Source organism: Scyliorhinus canicula, unplaced genomic scaffold (assembly GCF_902713615.1).
Source record: "Scyliorhinus canicula unplaced genomic scaffold, sScyCan1.1, whole genome shotgun sequence".
Taxonomy (NCBI): domain Eukaryota; kingdom Metazoa; phylum Chordata; class Chondrichthyes; order Carcharhiniformes; family Scyliorhinidae; genus Scyliorhinus; species Scyliorhinus canicula.
Genome location: NW_024055500.1, coordinates 4,774,846 through 4,798,296, shown reverse-complemented (window position 1 = coordinate 4,798,296; position 23,451 = coordinate 4,774,846). Strand labels below are relative to the sequence as shown.

Sequence of the window (23,451 nt, the reverse complement as noted above, 5' to 3'; positions counted from 1 at the left end):
TTAGATACAGAGTAAAGCTCCCTCTACACTGTCCCCATCAAACACTCCCAGGACAGGTACAGCACGGGGTTAGATACAGAGTAAAGCTCCCTCTACACTGTCCCATCAAACACTCCCAGGACATGTACAGCACGCGGTTAGATACAGAGTAAAGCTCCCTCTACACTGTCCCCATCAAACACTCCCAGGACAGGTACAGCACGGGGTTAGATACAGAGTAAAGCTCCCTCTACACTGTCCCCATCAATCACTCCCAGGACAGGTACAGCATGGGGTTAGATACAGAGTAAAGCTCCCTCTACACTGTCCCCATCAAACACTCCCAGAACAGGGACAGCACGGGGTTAGATACAGAGTAAAGCTCCCTCTACACTGTCCCCATCAAACACTCCCAGGACAAGAACAGCACGGGGTTAGATACAGAGTAAAGCTCCCTCTACACTCTCCCCATCAAACACTCCCAGGCCAGGTACAGCACAGTGTTAGAAACAGAGTAAAGCTCCCTCTGCACTCTCCCCATCAAACACTCCCAGGACAGGTACAGCACGGGGTTGGATACAGAGTAAAGCTCCCTCCACACTGTCCCCATCAAACACTCCCAGGACAGGTACAGCACGGGGTTATATACAGAGTAAAGCTCCCTCTACACTGTCCCCATCAAACACTCCCAGGACAGGTACAGCACGGGGTTAGATACAGAGTAAAGCTCCCTCGACACTGTCTCCATCAAACACTCCCAGGACAGGTACAGCACGGGGTTAGATACAGAGTAAAGCTCCCTCTACACTGTCCCCATCAACACTCCCAGGACAGGTACAGCACGGGGTTAGATACAGAGTAAAGCTCCCTCTACACTGTCCCCATCAAACACTCACAGGACAGTTAGAGCACGGGGTTAGATACAAAGTAAAGCTCCCTCTACACTGTCCCCATCAAACACTCCCAGGATTGGGACAGTACGGTGTTAGATACAGAGTAAAGCTCCCTCTACACTCTCCCCATCAAACACTCCCAGGACAGGTACAGCACGGGTTAGATACAGAGTAAAGCTCCCTCTACACTGTCCCCATCAAACACTCCCAGGACAGGTACAGCACGGGGTTAGATACAGAGTAAAGCTCCCTCTACACTGTCCCCATCAAACACTCCCAGGGCAGGTACAGCACGGGGTTAGATACAGAGTAAAGCTCCCTCTACGCTGTCCCCATCAAACACTCCCAGGACAGGTACAGCACGGGGTTAGATACAGAGTAAATCTCCCTCGACACTGTCTCCCATCAAACACTCCCAGGACAGGTACAGCACGGGGTTTGATACAGAGTAAAGCTCCCTCTACACTGTCCCCATCAACACTCCCAGGACAGGTACAGCACGGGGTTAGATACAGAGTAAAGCTCCCTCTACACTGTCCCCATCAAACACTCCCAGGACAGGTACAGCACGGAGTTAGATACAGAGTAAAGCTCCCTCTACACTGTCCCCATCAAACACTCCCAGGACAGGTACAGCACGGGGTTAGATACAGAGTAAAGCTCCCTCTACACTGTCCCCATCAAACACCCCAGGACAGGTACAGCACGGGGTTAGATACAGAGTAAAGCTCCCTCTACACTGTCCCCATCAAACACTCCCAGGGCAGGTACAGCACGGGATTAGATACAGAGTAACACTCCCTCTACACTGTCCCCATCAAACACTCCCAGGACAGGTACAGCATGGGGTTAGATACAGAGTAAAGCTCCCTCTACACTGTCCCCATCAAACACTCCCAGGACAGGTACAGCACCGTGTTAGATACAGAGTAAAGCTCCCTCTACACTGTCCCCATCAAACACTCCCAGGACAGGTACAGCACGGGGTTAGATACAGAGTAAAGCTCCCTCTACACTGTCCCCATCAAACACTCCCAGGACAGGTACAGCACGGGGTTAGATACCGAGTAAAGCTCCCTCTACACTGTCCCCATCAAACACTCCCAGGACAGGTACAGCACGGCGTTAGATACAGAGTAAAGCTCCCTCTACACTGTCCCCATCAAACACTCCCAGGGCAGGTACAGCACGGGGTTAGATACAGAGTAAAGCTCACTCTAAACTGTCGATCAAACATTCCCAGGACAGGTACAGCACGGGGTTAGATACAGAGTAAAGCTCCCTCTACACTGTCCCCATCAAACACTCCCAGGACAGGTACAGCACGGGGTTAGATACAGAGTAAAGCTCCCTCTACACTGTCCCCATCAAACACTCCCAGGACAGGTACAGCACGGTGTTAGATACAGAGTAAAGCTCCCTCTACACTGTCCCCATCAAACACTCACAGGACAGGTACAGCACGTGGTTAGATACAGAGTAAAGCTCCCTCTACACTGTCCCCAACAAACACTCCCAGGACAGGTACAGCACGGGGTTAGATACAGAGTAAAGCTCCCTCTACACTGTCCCCATCAAACACTCCCAGGACAGGTACAGCACGGGGTTAGATACAGAGTAAAGCTCCCTCTACACTGTTCCCATCAAACACTCCCAGGACATGTACAGCACGCGGTTAGATACAGAGTAAAGCTCCCTCTACACTGTCCCCATCAAACACTCCCAGGACAGGTACAGCACGGGGTTAGATACAGAGTAAAGCTCCCTCTACACTGTCCCCATCAATCACTCCCAGGAAAGGTACAGCATGGGGTTAGATACAGAGTAAAGCTCCCTCTACACTGTCCCCATCAAACACTCCCAGAACAGGGACAGCACGGGGTTAGATACAGAGTAAAGCTCCCTCTACACTGTCCCCATCAAACACTCCCAGGACAAGAACAGCACGGGGTTAGATACAGAGTAAAGCTCCCTCTACACTCTCCCCATCAAACACTCCCAGGCCAGGTACAGCACAGTGTTAGAAACAGAGTAAAGCTCCCTCTGCACTCTCCCCATCAAACACTCCCAGGACAGGTACAGCACGGGGTTGGATACAGAGTAAAGCTCCCTCCACACTGTCCCCATCAAACACTCCCAGGACAGGTACAGCACGGGGTTATATACAGAGTAAAGCTCCCTCTACACTGTCCCCATCAAACACTCCCAGGACAGGTACAGCACGGGGTTAGATACAGAGTAAAGCTCCCTCGACACTGTCTCCCATCAAACACTCCCAGGACAGGTACAGCACGGGGTTAGATACAGAGTAAAGCTCCCTCTACACTGTCCCCATCAACACTCCCAGGACAGGTACAGCACGGGGTTAGATACAGAGTAAAGCTCCCTCTACACTGTCCCCATCAAACACTCACAGGACAGTTAGAGCACGGGGTTAGATACAAAGTAAAGCTCCCTCTACACTGTCCCCATCAAACACTCCCAGGATTGGTACAGCACGGTGTTAGATACAGAGTAAAGCTCCCTCTACACTCTCCCCATCAAACACTCCCAGGACAGGTACAGCACGGGTTAGATACAGAGTAAAGCTCCCTCTACACTGTCCCCATCAAACACTCCCAGGACAGGTACAGCACGGGGTTAGATACAGAGTAAAGCTCCCTCTACACTGTCCCCATCAAACACTCCCAGGGCAGGTACAGCACGGGGTTAGATACAGAGTAAAGCTCCCTCTACGCTGTCCCCATCAAACACTCCCAGGACAGGTACAGCACGGGGTTAGATACAGAGTAAAGCTCCCTCGACACTGTCTCCCATCAAACACTCCCAGGACAGGTACAGCACGGGGTTTGATACAGAGTAAAGCTCCCTCTACACTGTCCCCATCAACACTCCCAGGACAGGTACAGCACGGGGTTAGATACAGAGTAAAGCTCCCTCTACACTGTCCCCATCAAACACTCCCAGGACAGGTACAGCACGGAGTTAGATACAGAGTAAAGCTCCCTCTACACTGTCCCCATCAAACACTCCCAGGACAGGTACAGCACGGGGTTAGATACAGAGTAAAGCTCCCTCTACACTGTCCCCATCAAACACCCCAGGACAGGTACAGCACGGGGTTAGATACAGAGTAAAGCTCCCTCTACACTGTCCCCATCAAACACTCCCAGGGCAGGTACAGCACGGGATTAGATACAGAGTAACACTCCCTCTACACTGTCCCCATCAAACACTCCCAGGACAGGTACAGCACGGGGTTAGATACAGAGTAAAGCTCCCTCTACACTGTCCCCATCAAACACTCCCAGGACAGGTACAGCACCGTGTTAGATACAGAGTAAAGCTCCCTCTACACTGTCCCCATCAAACACTCCCAGGACAGGTACAGCACGGGGTTAGATACAGAGTAAAGCTCCCTCTACACTGTCCCCATCAAACACTCCCAGGACAGGTACAGCACGGGGTTAGATACCGAGTAAAGCTCCCTCTACACTGTCCCCATCAAACACTCCCAGGACAGGTACAGCACGGGGTTAGATACAGAGTAAAGCTCCCTCTACACTGTCCCCATCAAACACTCCCAGGGCAGGTACAGCACGGGGTTAGATACAGAGTAAAGCTCACTCTAAACTGTCGATCAAACATTCCCAGGACAGGTACAGCACGGGGTTAGATACAGAGTAAAGCTCCCTCTACACTGTCCCCATCAAACACTCCCAGGACAGGTACAGCACGGGGTTAGATACAGAGTAAAGCTCCCTCTACACTGTCCCCATCAAACACTCCCAGGACAGGTACAGCACGGTGTTAGATACAGAGTAAAGCTCCCTCTACACTGTCCCCATCAAACACTCACAGGACAGGTACAGCACGTGGTTAGATACAGAGTAAAGCTCCCTCTACACTGTCCCCAACAAACACTCCCAGGACAGGTACAGCACGGGGTTAGATACAGAGTAAAGCTCCCTCTACACTGTCCCCATCAAACACTCCCAGGACAGGTACAGCACGGGGTTAGATACAGAGTAAAGCTCCCTCTACACTGTTCCCATCAAACACTCCCAGGACATGTACAGCACGCGGTTAGATACAGAGTAAAGCTCCCTCTACACTGTCCCCATCAAACACTCCCAGGACAGGTACAGCACGGGGTTAGATACAGAGTAAAGCTCCCTCTACACTGTCCCCATCAATCACTCCCAGGACAGGTACAGCATGGGGTTAGATACAGAGTAAAGCTCCCTCTACACTGTCCCCATCAAACACTCCCAGAACAGGGACAGCACGGGGTTAGATACAGAGTAAAGCTCCCTCTACACTGTCCCCATCAAACACTCCCAGGACAAGAACAGCACGGGGTTAGATACAGAGTAAAGCTCCCTCTACACTCTCCCCATCAAACACTCCCAGGCCAGGTACAGCACAGTGTTAGAAACAGAGTAAAGCTCCCTCTGCACTCTCCCCATCAAACACTCCCAGGACAGGTACAGCACGGTGTTGGATACAGAGTAAAGCTCCCTCCACACTGTCCCCATCAAACACTCCCAGGACAGGTACAGCACGGGGTTATATACAGAGTAAAGCTCCCTCTACACTGTCCCCATCAAACACTCCCAGGACAGGTACAGCACGGGGTTAGATACAGAGTAAAGCTCCCTCGACACTGTCTCCCATCAAACACTCCCAGGACAGGTACAGCACGGGGTTACATACAGAGTAAAGCTCCCTCTACACTGTCCCCATCAACACTCCCAGGACAGGTACAGCACGGGGTTAGATACAGAGTAAAGCTCCCTCTACACTGTCCCCATCAAACACTCACAGGACAGGTAGAGCACGGGGTTAGATACAAAGTAAAGCTCCCTCTACACTGTCCCCATCAAACACTCCCAGGATTGGTACAGCACGGTGTTAGATACAGAGTAAAGCTCCCTCTACACTCTCCCCATCAAACACTCCCAGGACAGGTACAGCACGGGTTAGATACAGAGTAAAGCTCCCTCTACACTGTCCCCATCAAACACTCCCAGGACAGGTACAGCACGGGGTTAGATACAGAGTAAAGCTCCCTCTACACTGTCCCCATCAAACACTCCCAGGGCAGGTACAGCACGGGGTTAGATACAGAGTAAAGCTCCCTCTACGCTGTCCCCATCAAACACTCCCAGGACAGGTACAGCACGGGGTTAGATACAGAGTAAAGCTCCCTCGACACTGTCTCCCATCAAACACTCCCAGGACAGGTACAGCACGGGGTTTGATACAGAGTAAAGCTCCCTCTATACTGTCCCCATCAACACTCCCAGGACAGGTACAGCACGGGGTTAGATACAGAGTAAAGCTCCCTCTACACTGTCCCCATCAAACACTCCCAGGACAGGTACAGCACGGAGTTAGATACAGAGTAAAGCTCCCTCTACACTGTCCCCATCAAACACTCCCAGGACAGGTACAGCACGGGGTTAGATACAGAGTAAAGCTCCCTCTACACTGTCCCCATCAAACACTCCCAGGACAGGTACAGCACGGGGTTAGATACAGAGTAAAGCTCCCTCTACACTGTCCCCATCAAACACTCCCAGGGCAGGTACAGCACGGGATTAGATACAGAGTAACACTCCCTCTACACTGTCCCCATCAAACACTCCCAGGACAGGTACAGCATGGGGTTAGATACAGAGTAAAGCTCCCTCTACACTGTCCCCATCAAACACTCCCAGGACAGGTACAGCACCGTGTTAGATACAGAGTAAAGCTCCCTCTACACTGTCCCCATCAAACACTCCCAGGACAGGTACAGCACGGGGTTAGATACAGAGTAAAGCTCCCTCTACACTGTCCCCATCAAACACTCCCAGGACAGGTACAGCACGGGGTTAGATACCGAGTAAAGCTCCCTCTACACTGTCCCCATCAAACACTCCCAGGACAGGTACAGCACGGGGTTAGATACAGAGTAAAGCTCCCTCTACACTGTCCCCATCAAACACTCCCAGGGCAGGTACAGCACGGGGTTAGATACAGAGTAAAGCTCACTCTAAACTGTCGATCAAACATTCCCAGGACAGGTACAGCACGGGGTTAGATACAGAGTAAAGCTCACTCTAAACTGTCGATCAAACATTCCCATGATGGCACGTGTGTGTTAAGCAGAGGACTGTGCGTCACTGCCTCTCTCGTGCCTGTGCAATCTATTTCCGTCCCTGTATGTTGTGAAGCAACTTCCCCTTTCTGGAAAAGTGAAACTTTGAGTGAATGTTGGAGATATCGTTCCCGCAGAACGTCCCATTTGTGTTGTGTGGGAGGGCGGAGGGCGATTTGGAGACTGAGCTGTGGGAGGCCTCTCTCTGTGTCTCTGTGTGTGGGGATGATGTGAGGGGACAGGGAGGCTGAACCAGGGTTGCCTACGCAACCTTTCCACTCTGACTGTGTTTGAGGAGGCCATTCAGCCCTTCGAACCTGCTCCCCCATTCATTATCGTTTCTGATGATCAAGTTCATTTCTTTAATCCCGCCTTCCCCCGGAGAACTCCCCCACACACACGCACACACCTGTGACAAACCCGAGGGAGCGAGAGGGAGTAAGAGAAATGGCAGAGCCCGGGATGAGAAGTGACCAAATGGGTACGACAGTAAATTAGACAGGCTCACGGGTCGATAAGATGGTATCATTTCAGCATCTGAAATTTTCCGACAAGCAATGGAACACTTCGTAGAAGGTGACGTAATCGTTTTGGGGGCGGCACCGTGGTTAGCACTGTTGCTTCGAGGCTCCAGGGTTCGATTCCCGGCTCTGGTCGCTGCCTGTGCGGAGTCTGCATGTTCTCCCCCGTGTCTGCCGTGGGTTCCCTCCGGGTGCTCCGGTTTCCTCCCACAAGCCCCGAAAGATGTGCGGGTTAGGTGGATAGGCCGTGATAAATTGCCCCTTAGTGTCCCAAAAAGGTTAGATGGGGTTACGGGGATAGGGTGGAGGACCACTACCCTCTGTGTAAAAAAACTTGCCTAACATCTCCTCTAAACCTTGCCCCTCGCATCTTAAACCTATGCCCCCTAGTAATTGACCCCTCTACCCTGGGGAAAAAGCCTCTGTTGATCCACTCTGTCTATGCCCCTCATAATTTTGTAGACCTCGATCAGGTCGCCCCTCAATCTTGTCGTTCCAGTGAGAACAAGCCGAGTTTATTCAACCGCTCCTCATAGCTAATGCCCTCCGTACCAGGCAACATCCTGGTAAATCCCTTCTGCACCCTCTCTAAAGCCTCCACATCCTTCTGGTAGTGTGGCGACCAGAATTGAACACTATACTCCAAATGTGGCCTAACTAAGGTTCTATACAGCTGCAACATGACTTGCCAATTCTTATACTCAATGCCCCGGCCAATGAAGGCAAGCATGCCGTCTGCCTTCTTGACTACCTTCTCCACCTGTGTCGCCCCTTTCAGTGACCTGTGGACCTGTACACCTGGATCTCTCTGACTGTCAATACACTTCAAGATGATGCCAGCAGAGACGGTTACAGATGACACCAAGGTTGGTGGAGTGGCAGATAGAGCTCAGGACTGTCAGAGGATACAGCAGGACAGAGCTACGTTGGAGACTTGGGCAGAGAAATGGCAAATGGAGTTTAATCCGGACAAATGTGAGGTAATGCATTTTGGTAGGTCTAACATAGAGGGGTAAACCGTAAATGGCAAAACCCTTAAGAGTGAGGGACAATTGGAATGAGGAGCAACTGGAGTGAGGCACAACTGGAGTGAGGGGCAACTAGAGTCAGGGGCAACTGGAGTGAGGGGCAACTGGAGTGAGGGGCAACTGGAGTGAGAGGAAACTGGAGTGAGGGGTGACTGGAGTGAGGGGCAACTGGAGTGAGGGGCGACTGGAGTGAGGGGCAACTGGAGTGAGGGGAACTGGAGTGAGGGGCGACTGGAGTGAGGGGCGACTGGAGTGGGGGACAGTGGGACTGAGGGACCACTGGAGTGAGGGACAGTGGGATTGAGGGACCACTGGCGTGAGGGACAGTGGGACTGAGGGACCACTGGAGTGAGGGACAGTGGGACTGAGGGACCACTGGAGTGAGGGGCAGTGGGACTGAGGGACCACTGGAGTGAGGGACTGTGGGACTGAGGGAACACTGGAGTGAGGGGCAACTGGAGTGAGGGGCAACTGGAGTGAGGGTGACTGGAGTGAGAGGAAACTGGTGTGAGGGGCGATTGGAGTGAGGGCCAACTGGAGTGAGGGTAACTGGAGTGAGAGGAAACTGGAGTGAGGGGCGACTGGAGTGAGGGGCAACTGGAGTGGGGGACAGTGGGACTGAGGGGCGACTGGAGTGAGGGGCAACTGGAGTGAGGGTAACTGGAGTGAGAGGCAACTGGAGTGGGGGGCGACTGGAGTGAGGAACAACTGGAGTGGAGGACAGTGGGACTGAGGGACCACTGGAGTGAGGGACAGTGTGACTGAGGGACCACTGGAGTGAGGGACAGAGGGACTGAGGGACAATGGAGTGGGACTGAGGGACACTGGAGTGAGGGACAATGGGACTGAGGGACACTGGAGAGAGGGACCATGGGACTGAGGGACACTGGAGTGGGACTGAGGGACAGTGGAGTGAGGGACAGTGGAACTGAGGAAACACTGGAGTGAGGGATAGTGGGACTGAGGGACACTGGAGTGAGAGACAGTGGGACTGAGGGACCACTGGAGTGAGGGACAGTGGGACTGAGGGACCACTGGAGTAAGGGACAGAGGGACTGAGGGACAATGGAGTGGGACTGAGGGACACTGGAGTGAGGGGCAGTGGGACTGAGGGACCACTGGAATGAGGGACAGTGGGACTGAAGGACACTGGAGTGACGGACAGTGGGACTGAGGGACACTGGAGGGACAGTGGGACTGAGGGACACTGGAGTGAGGGACAGTGGGACTGAGGGACACTGGTGTGAGGGCAGTGGGATTGAAGGACATGGGATTGAGGGGCAGTGGGACTGAGGGACACTGGAGGGACTGTGGGACTGAGGGACACTGGATTTAGGGACAGTGGGGCTGAGGGACACTGGAGTGAGGGACAGTGGCACTGAGGGACCATTGGAGTGAGGGACAGTGGGACTGAGGGGACACTGGAGTGAGGGACAGTGGGACTGAGGGACACGAGTGAGGGACAGTGGGACTGAGGGGACACTGGAGTGAGGGACAGTGGGACTGAGGGACACTGGAGTGAGGGGCAGTGGGACTGAGGGACACTGGAGTGAGGGACAGTGTGACTGAGGGACACTGGAGTGAAGGACAGTGGGACTGAGGGGATACTGGAGTGAGGGACAGTGTGACTGAGGGACCACTGGAGTGAGGGACAGAGGGACTGAGGGACAATGGAGTGGGACTGAGGGACACTGGAGTGAGGGACAATGGGACTGAGGGACACTGGAGAGAGGGACCATAGGACTGAGGGACACTGGAGTGGGACTGAGGGACAGTGGAGTGAGGGAAAGTGGGACTGAGGAAACACTGGAGTGAGGGATAGTGGGACTGAGGGACACTGGAGTGAGGGACAGTGGGACTGAGGGACCACTGGAGTGAGGGGCAGTGGGACTGAGGGACCACTGGAGTGAGGGACAGAGGGACTGAGGGACAATGGAGTGGGACTGAGGGACACTGGAGTGAGGGGCAGTGGGACTGAGGGACACTGGAGTGACGGGCAATGGGACTGAGGGACCACTGGAGTGAGGGGCAGTGGGACTGAGGGACACTGGAGTGACGGGCAATGGGACTGAGGGACACTGGAGTGAGGGACAGTGGGACTGAAGGACACTGGAGTGACGGACAGTGGGACTGAGGGACACTGGAGGGACAGTGGGACTGAGGGACACTGGAGTGAGGGACAGTGGGACTGAGGGACACTGGAGTGAGGGCAGTGGGACTGTGGGACTGAGGGACACTGGATTTAGGGACAGTGGGGCTGAGGGACACTGGAGTGCGGGACAGTGGCACTGAGGGACCATTGGAGTGAGGGACAGTGGGACTGAGGGACACTGGAGTGAGGGGTAGTGGGACTGAGGGGACACTGGTGAGGGACAGTGGGACTGAGGGACACTGGAGTGAGGGACAGTGGGACTGAGGGGACACTGGAGTGAGGGACAGTGGGACTGAGGGACACTGGAGTGAGGGGCAGTGGGACTGAGGGACACTGGAGTGAGGGACAGTGTGACTGAGGGACACTGGAGTGAAGGACAGTGGGACTGAGGGGATACTGGAGTGAGGGACAGTGTGACTGAGGGACCACTGGAGTGAGGGACAGTGGGATTGAGGGGACACGAGTGAGGGACAGTGGGACTGAGGGACCCTAGAGTGAGGGATAGCAGGACTGAGGGACACTGGAATGAGGGACAGTGGGATTGAGGGGACACTGGAGTGAGGGACAATGTTACTGAGGGACACTGGAGTGAAGGACAGTGGGACTGAGGGGATACTGGAGTGAGGGACAGTGTGGCTGAGGGACCACTGGAGTGAGGGACAGTGGGATTGAGGGGACACTGGAGTGAGGGACAGTGGGACTGAGGGACACTGGAGTGAGGGACAGTGGGATTGAGGGGACACTGGAGGGAGGGACAATGTTACTGAGGGACCCTGGAGTGAGGGACAGTGGAACTGAGGGACACTGGAGTGAGGGGCAGTGGGACTGAGGGGACACTGGAGTGAGGGACAGTGGGATTGAGGGAAACTGGAGTGAGGGACAGTGGGACTGAGGGGACACAAGTGAGGGACAGTGGGATTGAGGGACTCTGGAGTGAGGGACAGTGGGACCGAGGGACACTGGAGTGAGGGGCAGTGGGACTGAGGAACACTGTAGTGAGGGACAGTGGGACTGAGGGGGACACTGGAGTGAGGGACAGTGGGACTGAGGGACACTGGAGGGACTCTGGGACTGAGGGACACTGGAGTGAGGGACAGTGGGGCTGAGGGACACTGGAGTTTGGGACAGTGGGACTGAGGGACACTGGATGGACTGTGTGACTGAGGGACACTGGAGTGAGGGACAGTGGGGCTGAGGGACACTGGAGTGAGGGGCAGTGGGACTGAGGGAACACTGGTGTGGGACAGTGGGACTGAGGGACACTGGAGTGAGGGACAGTGGGGCTGAGGTGACACTGGAGTTAGGGTCAGTGGGACTGAGGGACACTGGGGAGAGGGGCAGTGGGACTGAGGGGACACTGGAGTGAGGGCAGTGGGACTGAGGGACACTGGAGTGAGGGACAGTGGGACTGAGGGACTCTGGAGGAACAGTGGGACTGAGGTACACTGGAGTGAGGGGTAGTGGGACTGAGGGGACACTGGAGTGAGGGACAGTGGGACTGAGGGGACACTGGAGTGAGGGACAGTGGGACTGAGGGACACTGGAGTGAGGGACAGTGGGACTGAGGGATACTGGAGTGAGGGACAGTGGGACTGACGTACACTGGAGTGAGGGACAGTGGGACTGAGGGGACACTGGAGTGAGGGACAGTGGGACTGAGGGACACTGGAGTGAGGGACTGTGGGACTGAGGAACACTGGAGTGAGGGGAGTGGGACTGAGGGATACTGGAGTGAGGGGCAGTGGGACTGAGGAACACTGGAGTGGGACTGGGACTCTGGAGTGAGGGGAGTGGGACTGAGGGACACTGGAGTGAGGGGCAATGGGAATGAGGGACACTGAAGTGAGGGGCAGTGGGACTGAGGGACACTGGAGTGAGGGACTGTGGGACTGAGGAACACTGGAGTGGGGGACAGTGGGACTGATGGACACTGGAGTGAGGGGCAATGGGACTGAGGGACACTGGAGTGAGGGATAGAGGGACTGAGCAGAGTTTAGGAGGGGCTGAATGCTCAATCGCTGGTCTCACCAGGCCTGGTTAATGACGACTGTCCCCCGATGTGTCAATCACACTCACTCGCACATTCACACTCACTCACACACTCAGACACTCACTCCCACACTCACACTCACTCCCACACTTAGGCACTCACTCCCACATTCACACACACACTGCCACACTCAGACACTCACTCCGACACTCACACTCACTCCCACATTCACACACTCACTGCCACACTCAGACACTCACAGACTCACTCCCACCTTCACACACTCGCACACTCACACATTCACACACTCACTTCCACACACTCACACTCGCACACTCACACACTCACACACTCATTCCCACACACTCACACACTCGCACACTCACACATTCACACACACTCCCACACTCACATTCACACACACACTCCCACTCGCACACTCACATATTCAGACACGCACTCCCATACTCACACTCACACACACTCACACTCGCACACTCACACACTCGCACACTCGCACACTCGCACACTACACACACACTCATTCCCACACTCACACTCGCACACTCACACACACTTACACACACACTCACAGACTCACTGCCACACTCACTCCCACACTTAACACTTACACACTCGTACACCATATTCACACACTCACTCCCACACACACACTCACACTCACTCCCAAACTGACACACTCAGAGACTCACTGCCACACTCATACACACTCACATTCACACACTCTCACACTCACACTCCCACACACTTGCACACTCCCACATTCACCCACGCACTCCCACATTCACACTCACACACACTCACACTTGCACACTCACAGACTCGCACACTCACACACCACACTCACACACTCAGTCCCACACTCACACTCACACACTCACACACACTTACACTCACAGGCTTGCTCCCACACTCACACTCGCACACTCACACACTCAGAGGCTCACTCCCAAATTCACACTCCCGCACTCACAGACTCACACCCACACACACTCCCAGACACACACACTTACACAGCCACCCCCACACTCACACACTCAGAGACTCACTCCCACACTCACACTCACACCCACATGCACTCGCACACTCACACACTCACTCTCACACTCACACACACACACACTCACAAACTCTCACACTCACTCACTCCCACACTCACTCATGCTCACGCTCACACACTCACACACTACTCCCACACTCACACATGCCCACGCTCACACAATCACACTCACCCACTCACTCCCACACTCACTCACAGTCACACTCACACACTCACACTCACACATTCTCTCAGACTCTCACACTCACACACTCACACACTCACTCCCACACTGACACACTCACACACACACACTCATTCCCACACTGACACACTCACACACACTCACTCACTCTCCCACACTCACACCCAAATTGACACACTCACTCCCACTCTCCCACACTCACTCGCACACTCACACACACTCACGCTCACACACACTCACACACTGACACACGCTCACACACACTCACACACATTCACACACACTTGCACACTTGCATACTCACACTCAGACTCACACATTCACTCCCACACACACTCACTCACACACTCACTCCCACACTCACTCATACTCTCCCACTCACTCACTCCCACACACACACACACTCTAGCCCACACTCACACACTCACATTTAAACTCACATACTCACATTCACACACTGACTCACACTCACACACTCACTCCCACACTCCCACACTCACTTCCACACTTACTCCCGCACTCACACACTCACACTCACTCACACTAACACACTCACTCCCACACACACACACTAACACACTCACTCCCACACACTCACAAACACTCACACACTCAAACACACTCACTCACACACTCAGTCACTGACTCCTCACACAGGAAGCTGGGTGTGTAGTCAGCGGCCAGCGAGTGAAGCTGATTCAATGTGAAAGATAATTTGAGGGAGGAGCAGGCACTTATTCTCCAGCTCTGCACAGGGACACAGCGATAGAGGGACAGAGCGTCAGAGAGCGAGACAGAGCGACAGAGCGATACACGGACACAGCGATAGAGGGACAGAGCGTCAGAGAGCGAGACAGAGCGACACAGCAACACAGGGACACAGCGACAGAGGAACAGAGCGTCAGAGAGCGAGACAGAGCGACACAGCAACACAGCGACACAGCGACAGAGGGACAGAGCAACGCAGCGACAGAGCGATACAGGGTCACAGCGACAGAGGAACAGAGCAACACAGTGACCTCTGATCCCTCCTCCAGCCAATATGAACCTGATGGTCGAACTCGCTTTCTGCCTCCTCGTCCTGGCTGGTAAGCTCCTTTACCCAGGCTACCGCGCGGGATCAGGCCGTTCCCCTGACCGCTGCTAGCCCATCACGGCTGAGGTCACCCCCCCCCCCCCCCCCCTTGCGAAATGGTGTGACTGAGAGTCATTCCCCAACTTTGGAATAAGGCTTTGTCCGAGAGGAGGAGGCAAACAAGGGTCCCGTGTGGCGTAGGTACACCCACCGTGCTGTTAGGGAGGGAGTTGCCGGGATTCTACCCCAGCCGCAGTGAAGGAACGGCCGATATATTCCCCAGTCGGGATGGGGAGTGACTCGGAGGGGAATCTCCAGGTGGTGGGGGGGTTCCCCGTGTGTCTGCCGCCCCCCCTCGTCCTTCTAGACGGTAACGGGCCGTGGGTTTGGAAGGTGCTGTCGAAGGAGGAGTTCCCGCGGGGCGTCTTGTAGACGGTGCACACGGCTGCCGCTGTGCGTCGGGGGGGGGGGGTGGAGGGAGTGAATGTCGGTGGTCAGCGTGTCGATTGAGCGGGGCTGCTTTGTCCTGGATGGTGTCCAGCTTCTCGAGTGCGGTTGGGAGCCGCGCTCATCCAGGCAAGTGGAGAGTCTCCCATCGCACTCCTGACTTGTGTCCTTGTACGATGGTGGACAGGCTTTGGGAGGGGGAGGGGGTCAGGAGGTGAGTTACTCTCCGCAGGATTCCCAGCCTCTGACCTGCCCTGGTAGCCACAGTATTTATATGGCTGGGTCCAGTTCAGTTTCTGATCAATGGTAACCCCCAGGATGTGGGGGATTCAGCGATGGTAACGCCATTGAATGGTCAATGGGGCGATGGTTAGATCCTCTCTTGTAGGAGATGGTCATTGCCTGGGGCTTGTGTGGCGTGAATGTAACTTGCCCCTTGTCAGCCCCAAGCCTGGATATTGTCCAGGTCTTGCTGCATTTGGAGACGGCTTCAGTATCTGAGGAGTGGCGAATGGTGCTGAACATTGTGCAGTCATCCGCAAACATCCCCACTTCTGATGGGAAGACACCATCCTGGTCGGAGAAGAACCACACGACCGGTAACTCCAGCCGCCCACCTTCAATACTCCCTCCGTCCGCCAGCGAGGGTGGCCACAGTGGGCCCATCCCGGACGATGTAGCGGCTGAAGATGTCTGACCTTGAGGAACTCCCTTTACCGAAACGATACTGTGAGAGGAGAGAGCAGGAAATGACTATCTCAAGTCGATGGTCACTGGGCCACAGATGGTCAGGAGATGTCAACTGATTTAAGAAATAAGAGGAACTACTATTTTTTTTTGATTGCTCACGTGTCCACAGTAATGTCCTGGGCGGGTAGTTCAGTATTTCCAGGAGTTTTTCACATTTATTTGTTTGCGGAATCTGGGCGTGGCTGGGTCAGACCCAGAGTTTATTCCCCATCCCTAATTGCCCCCTGGAGAAGCTGGTGGGTGAGCCGCCATCTTGGGCCTGCTGCGGCCCCGTGTGGGGTAGGTACGCCCACCGCGCTGTTAGGGAGGGAGTCCCGGGATTCTACCCCAGCCACAGTGAAGGAAGGGCCGATATATTCCTCAGTCGGGATGGTGAGTGACTCGGAGGGGAACCTCCAGGTGGGGGGGGGGGGGGGGTTCCCCGCATGTCTGCCCCCCCCCCGTCCTTCTAGACGGTAACGGGCCGTGGGTTTGGAAGGTGCTGTCGAAGGAGCCTCAGCGAGTTCCCGCGGGGCACACAGCTGCCGCTGTGCGTCGGTGGTGGATTTTTGTGGATGACGAAAAGTCTGTCGTGGGGAACTTTGTGCAATGTCTTCTGGAAATCCATGTAAGTAACAGCCATAGGCATCCTCTGCGCCTCTTCCTTGGCTACAGTCAAAACCTTTAATCAGGGTCATCAGGGACAACCCACTCTTTACATATCTGTGCTAGCTCCCTCTGATCAACTGGAACCTCCCCGGAGTCCTTAATTCCAGGAATTTCCTGACAGATATCAGGCAGACTGGTCTAGAATTCCCTGTTTCCCACCTCCCCCCCTTACTCCCCCACCATATTAGCTTTTTTAAGTAGGTAACTGACATCTAAAAGAACAAATACTGCAAAAGATAGGAATATGGAGCTTAGTGGGTCAGCCATGATTGCGTCGAGTGCTAGAAGAGGTTTGAAGGACAGAATGGCCTCTGCCTGTTACAAAAGAGGTCGGCGCCGGAGTTCTGCTCCACAAGGACCTCCTCCTCCCACTGTCAATACCGTTTTAATAATTTTGGGCATGCGGACTCTGATTGGTTGCCATGGTGAATGCACCAGTTGATGGCGACTGACAGTTAACTGCCAAGGAAAGAGAAAACGGTGGAAAATCTCTGGCAGCATCTGTGGGGAGAGGAAAGAGCCGACGTTTCGAGTCCGATGACTCTTTGATGAATCACAGCCACAGAAACCCAGGGAAACCGGGTGCTAATGGCCACAGATACTAAGGGGAAAGTGTGTTAATGGCCACAGATACCAAGGGGAAAGAGTGTTAATGGCCACAGAAACCAAGGGGAAAGAGTGTTAATGGCCACAGATACCATGGGGAAAGAGTGTTAATGGCCACAGAACCCAAGGGGAAAGAGTGTTAATGGCCACAGAACCCAAGGGGAAAGAATGTTAATGGCCACAGATACCAAGGGGAAAGAGTGTTAATGGCCACAGATACCAAGGGGAAAGAGTGTTAATGGCCACAGATACCAAGGGGAAAGAGTGTTAATGGCCACAGATACCAAGGGGAAAGAGTGTTAATGGCCACAGATACCAAGGGGAAAGAGTGTTAATGGCCACAGATACCCAGGGGAAAGAGTGTTAATGGCCACAGATACCAAGGGGAAAGAGTGTTAATGGTCACAGATACCCAGGGGAAAGTGTGTTAATGGCCACAGATACCCAGGGGAAAGAGTGTTAATGGCCACAGATACCAAGGGGAAAGTGTGTTAATGGCCACAGATACCAAGGGGAAAGAGTGTTAATGGCCACAGATACCAAGGGGAAAGAGTGTTAATGGCCACAGATACCAAGGGGAAAGAGTGTTAATGGCCACAGATACCAAGGGGAAAGAGTGTTAATGGCCACAGATACCAAGGGGAAAGAGTGTTAATGGCCACAGAAACCAAGGGGAAAGAGTGTTAATGGCCACAGATACCCAGGGGAAAGAGTGTTAATGGCCACAGATACCCAGGGGAAAGAGTGTTAATGGCCACAGATACCAAGGGGAAAGAGTGTTAATGGTCACAGATACCCAGGGGAAAGTGTGTTAATGGCCACAGATACCCAGGGGAAAGAGTGTTAATGGCCACAGATACCAAGGGGAAAGAGTGTTAATGGCCGCAGAACCCAAGGGGAAAGAGTGTTAATGGCCACAGATACCCAGGGGAAAGAGTGTTAATGGCCACAGATACCCAGGGGAAAGAGTGTTAATGGCCACAGATACCCAGGGGAAAGAGTGTTAATGGCCACAGATACCAAGGGGAAAGAGTGTTAATGGCCACAGATACCAAGGGGAAAGAGTGCTAATGGCCACAGAACCCAAGGGGAAAGAGTGTTAATGGCCGCAGAACCCAAGGGGAAAGAGTGTTAATGGCCACAGATACCAAGGGGAAAGAGTGTTAATGGCCACAGATACCAAGGGGAAAGAGTGTTAATGGCCACAGATACCAAGGGGAAAGGGTGTTAATGGCTGCAGAACCCAAGGGGAAAGTGTGTTAATGGCCACAGATACCAAGGGGAAAGAGTGTTAATGGCCACAGATACCCAGGGGAAAGAGTGTTAATGGCCACAGAAAACAAGGGGAAAGTGTGTTAATGGCCACAGATACCAAGGGGAAAGAGTGTTAATGGCCACAGATACCCAGGGGAAAGAGTGTTAATGGCCACAGATACCAAGGGGAAAGAGTGTTAATGGCCACAGATACCAAGGGGAAAGTGTGTTAATGGCCACAGACACCAAGAGGAAATAGTGTTAATGGCCACAGATACCAAGGGGAAAGAGTGTTAATGGCCACAGATACCAAGGGGAAAGTGTGTTAATGGCAGTACCAGAGAGAACAAACTGACCATCTGAAGTTGTTGAATTCGATGTTCAGGCTGGAAGGCTGTAGTGTGCCTAACCGGAAGATGAGATGATAGAACAAAGAAGAACAAAGAACAAAGAAAATTACAGCACAGGAACAGGCCCTTCGGCCCTCCCAGCCTGCGCCGATCCAGATCCTTTATCTAAACCTGTCGCCTATTTTCCAAGGTCTACTTCTCTCTGTTCCCTGCCCGTTCATATATCTGTCTAGATGCATCTTAAATGATGCTATTGTGCCCGCCTCTACCACCTCCGCTGGTAAAGCGTTCCAGGCACCCACCACCCTCTGCGTAAAAAACTTTCCCACGCACATCTCCCTTAAACATTTCCCCTCTCACCTTGAAATTGTGACCCCCTTGTAACTGACACCCCCACTCTTGGGAAAAGCTTGTTGCTATCTACCCTGTCCATACCCCTCATAACTTTGTAGATCTCAATCAGGTCCCCCCCTCAACCTCCGTCTTTCCAACGAAAATAATCCTAATCTACTCAACCTTTCTTCATAGCTAGCACCCTCCATACCAGGCAACATCCTGGTGAACCTCCTCTGCACCCTCTCTAAAGCATCCACATCCTTCTGGTAATGTGGCGACCAGAACTGCACGCAGTATTCCAAATGCGGCCTAACCAAAGTCCTATACAACTGTAACATGACCTGCCGACTCTTGTACTCAATACCCCGTCCGATGAAGGCAAGCATGCTGTATGCCTTCTTGGACCACTCTATCGACCTGCGTTGCCACCTTCAGGGTACAATGGACCTGAACTCCCAGATCTCTCTGTACATCAATTTTCCCCAGATCCTTCCATTGACTGTATAGCCCGCTCTTGAATTTGATCTTCCAAAATGCATCACCTCGCATTTGCCTGGATTGAACTCCAGTTTGCGTTTAACCTCACTGGAACACAAGGACAGACATGTGGACCTGGGAGCAGGGTCTTGTGTTAAAATGGCAACGGGAAGGTCAGAGTCCTGAATGCGCATTTCTTTCCATCCTTACCTGAGATGGGTTCATGTGGAGAATTCATCATTTGTGCCTCTCTCTCTCTATCTCTCTCTCTCTCTCTATTTCCAGGTTTGACAGCAGCTGGGGGGAACTTTCGATTCTCGTCCACGGTAATGGACATCATGGAGGGCGAGCCGGTTACGATGGAATGCCGATTCTCCCGCAAGACCGATGACCGGTATTTGATCTGGGGTTATGTTCCTCCGCGCAGTAGCGTGATCAAGCAACTACTCCACTGGAACCCCGGGGAGCAGCAACCCACATACATCACTCAGGACACGCACCATTATGTGGCGGTTAAGGACTTTGCCCGGAGGCGCATTATCCTGAAAATCTCCAAAACGACAAAGCAAGATTCCACGCGTTATTTCTGCCAATTGACAGACCATCTGGTGGAGCACAACCGGACAGACTTCTGCGGCTGTGGGACAACGTTGAACGTCATGGCGGGTAAGGCAGAGCTGGGCAAGAGAGGCACTGAGGTCGGGGCGTGACCTCTCAACTGAGGGACACTGGGGTCAGGGCGCGACCACGCAACTAAGGGTCACTGGGGTCAGGGCGCGACCTGTCAACTAAGGGTCACTTGGGGTCAGGGCGCGACCTGTCAACTAAGGGTCACTGGGGTCAGGGCGTGACCTCTCAACCGAGGGTCACTGAGGTCAGGGCGTGACCTCTCAGTGAACGCAGAGAGTGGGGATAAATGGGTCTTTTTCAGGATGGTAGCTGGTGACTAGTGGTGTGCCTCAGGGGTCTGTGCTGGGCCCACAACTTTTCACAATATACATTAATGATCTGGAAGAAGGAACTTTACTGTTGCTAAGTTTGCAGATGATACGAAGATCTGTAGAGGGGCAGGTAGTATTGAGGAAGCAAGGTGGGCTGCAGAAGGATTTGGACAAGCAAGGAGAGCGGGCAATGAAGTGGCAGATGGAATACAATGTGGAAAGTGTGAGGTTATGCACTTTGGAAGGAGAAATAGAGGCACAGACTATTTTCCAAATGGGGAAATGCTTCGGAAATCAGAAGCACAAAGGGACTTGGGAGTCCTTGTTCACGATTCTCTTAAGGTTAACGTGCAGGTTCAGTCGGCAGTTAGGAAGGCAAATGCAATGTTAGCATTCATGTCGAGAGGGCTAGAATACAAGACCAGGGATATACTTCTGAGGCTGTATAAGGCTCTGGTCAGACCCCATTTGGAGTATTGTGAGCAGTTCTGGGCCCCGTATCTAAGGAAGGATGTGCTGGGGCCTTGGAAAGGGTCCAGAGGAGGTTCACAAGAATGATCCCTGGAATGAAGAGCTTGTCGTATGAGGAACGGTTGAGGACTCTGGGTCTGTACACGTTGGGGTTTAGAAGGATGAGGGGGGATCTTATTGAAACTTACAGGATACTGCGAGGCCTGGATGGAGAGGACGTGGAGAGGATGTTTCCACTTGTAGGAAAAACTTGAAGCAGAGGATTCACCATCGCAGACTAAAGGGACGATCCTTTAAAAGAGAGATGAGGAAGAATTTCTTCAGCCAGAGGGGGGTGAATCTGTGGAACCCTTTGCCGCAGAAGGCTGTGGAGGCCAAATCACTGAGTGTCTTTAAGACAGAGATTGATAGGTTCTTGATTAATAAGGGGATCAGGGGAGAAGGCAGGAGAATGGGGACGAGAAAAATATCAGCCATGATTGAATGGCGGAGCAGACTCGAAGGGCCGAGTGGCCTAATTCTGCTCCTATGTCTTGTGGTCGGTGATTGACCTCTCAACAGGGTCAGAGGTCAACGATTAGCCTCTCAGAGGGCCAGTGAGGTCAGGGCGTGACCTCTCAACTGAGGGTCATTGAGGTCAGCGAGTGACCTCAACTGAGGGTCATTGAGGTCAGCGAGTGACCTCTCGGTGCAGGGTCACAGAGGTCAGCGAGTGACCTCTCGGTGCAGGTCACAGAGGTCAGCGAGTGACCTCTCGGTGCAGGGTCACAGAGGTCAGCGAGTGACCTCTCCGTGCAGGGTCACAGAGGTCAGCGACCTGTTGATTCAGGGTGAGGGTCGCTCTCGGGACAATGCTTTGACCGTCTCTGTTTTGTCCACAGTGCCACCTTCCTCCCCTCCCTCAGTCAGTCTCCATTACCCGCCCCCGGTGGAGATCACGGAGGGCGGTGCCACGCGGCTGCTGTGCCTGCTCAGCGGGTTCTACCCGCCCAACGTCCAGATCGCCTGGTACAGGGACGGAAGGAAGGAGTCATCGGGGATCAGCCAGGCTCCTCTGTCCAGGGATCCCAATGATCGTTACAGCACCTTCAGCCAACTGGCCATCAGCACCCAGGACTGGGCGAACGCGGACCTGTACCAATGTGTCGTTTCCCACCCGACTCTGAGCCAGCCAATCATGAAGGAGGTCAGGACACGCGGTGAGTACCTCTGGTGGAGTGGGAGGAAGCGGTGGCGTTGTTTATGTCCTCAGCAGCAGCTGCTGCAGTGCCCTTGGTTGCCCACATCTTCAACTGTTTGCCATTCTTTCTGCTTCTCAATTGCGCACACCAGTAGCTGGAGTCAATGCCTGAGTGCCTATCACTTCCCATCCAGCGCTCAAAAGTACAAAAAAGTCGGGGAAAAAGCTCCAAAAGTCCGACCGGAGCGAGAGCCACCAAATGTGCGACTTACTCCTCCATAGCCGCCCCCACAAGTCCCACTTTTCTTGTTTTAATAAACGTTTCATTCTCTTCGTGGGGGAAAAAACCCATCAGCAGACTCCTGTGAATCTGCTCAGTAACTTCCCTCTGTCGTGCGTAATATAAAGGTTGAGGGTCTATCAAGCCAGGTTTGACTCTGGGATCTTTCTTGTCCAGTTTTAGCAGCACTGGGGAGGGGGGGGGGGTGTTGGGAATCTTGCGATGATCGGACTGGGAGCTTTGGAATTGGCGGAGGTGATTTGAGGGTTGTGGTGTTAACCTCAGGGCTGCCTCCACCCCACCTGCAGACAGTGCGTGCCAGACCTCGTTCTCTCGCCGTGCGAGCAAGGCTTTTCGCACTTCATATCGGCCACTTTTGAAAATCACTTTCAATCTTTTACGGGCAGCACGGTAGCATTGTGGATAGCTCAATTGCATCACAGCTCCAGGGACCCAGGTTCGATTCCGGCTTGGGTCACTGTCTGTGCGGAGTCTGCACATCCTCCCCGTGTGTGTGCGTGGGTTTCATCCGGGTGCTCCGGTTTCCTCCCACAGTCCAAAGATGTGCAGGTTAGGTGGATTGGCCGTGATAAATTGCCCTTAGAGTCCAAAATTGCCCTTAGTATTGGGTGGGGTTACTGGGTTATGGGGAGAGGGTGGAGG

General features: G+C 53.5%; 2 protein-coding genes across 2 annotated transcripts in view; one reads left to right on the top strand and one right to left on the bottom strand.

Annotated features, from left to right (window-relative positions):
- Positions 1 to 13,355, bottom strand: part of supt16h (SPT16 homolog, facilitates chromatin remodeling subunit) — a 29,071-nt gene extending 15,716 nt beyond the window's left edge. Inside the window, exon 1 of the mRNA XM_038788170.1 lies at positions 13,322 to 13,355. Within this exon, the coding sequence (XP_038644098.1) occupies positions 13,322 to 13,355 (34 nt within the window). The remainder of the gene's footprint in view (positions 1 to 13,321) is intronic.
- A 1,604-nt stretch (positions 13,356 to 14,959) lies between these two features.
- Positions 14,960 to 23,451, top strand: part of LOC119960445 (T cell receptor beta chain MC.7.G5-like) — a 28,897-nt gene continuing 20,405 nt past the window's right edge. The window contains exons 1-3 of the mRNA XM_038788169.1: positions 14,960 to 15,061; positions 20,202 to 20,582; positions 22,210 to 22,527. Of these exons, the coding sequence (XP_038644097.1) occupies positions 15,016 to 15,061; positions 20,202 to 20,582; positions 22,210 to 22,527 (745 nt within the window). The 5' untranslated portion in view covers positions 14,960 to 15,015. The remainder of the gene's footprint in view (positions 15,062 to 20,201; positions 20,583 to 22,209; positions 22,528 to 23,451) is intronic.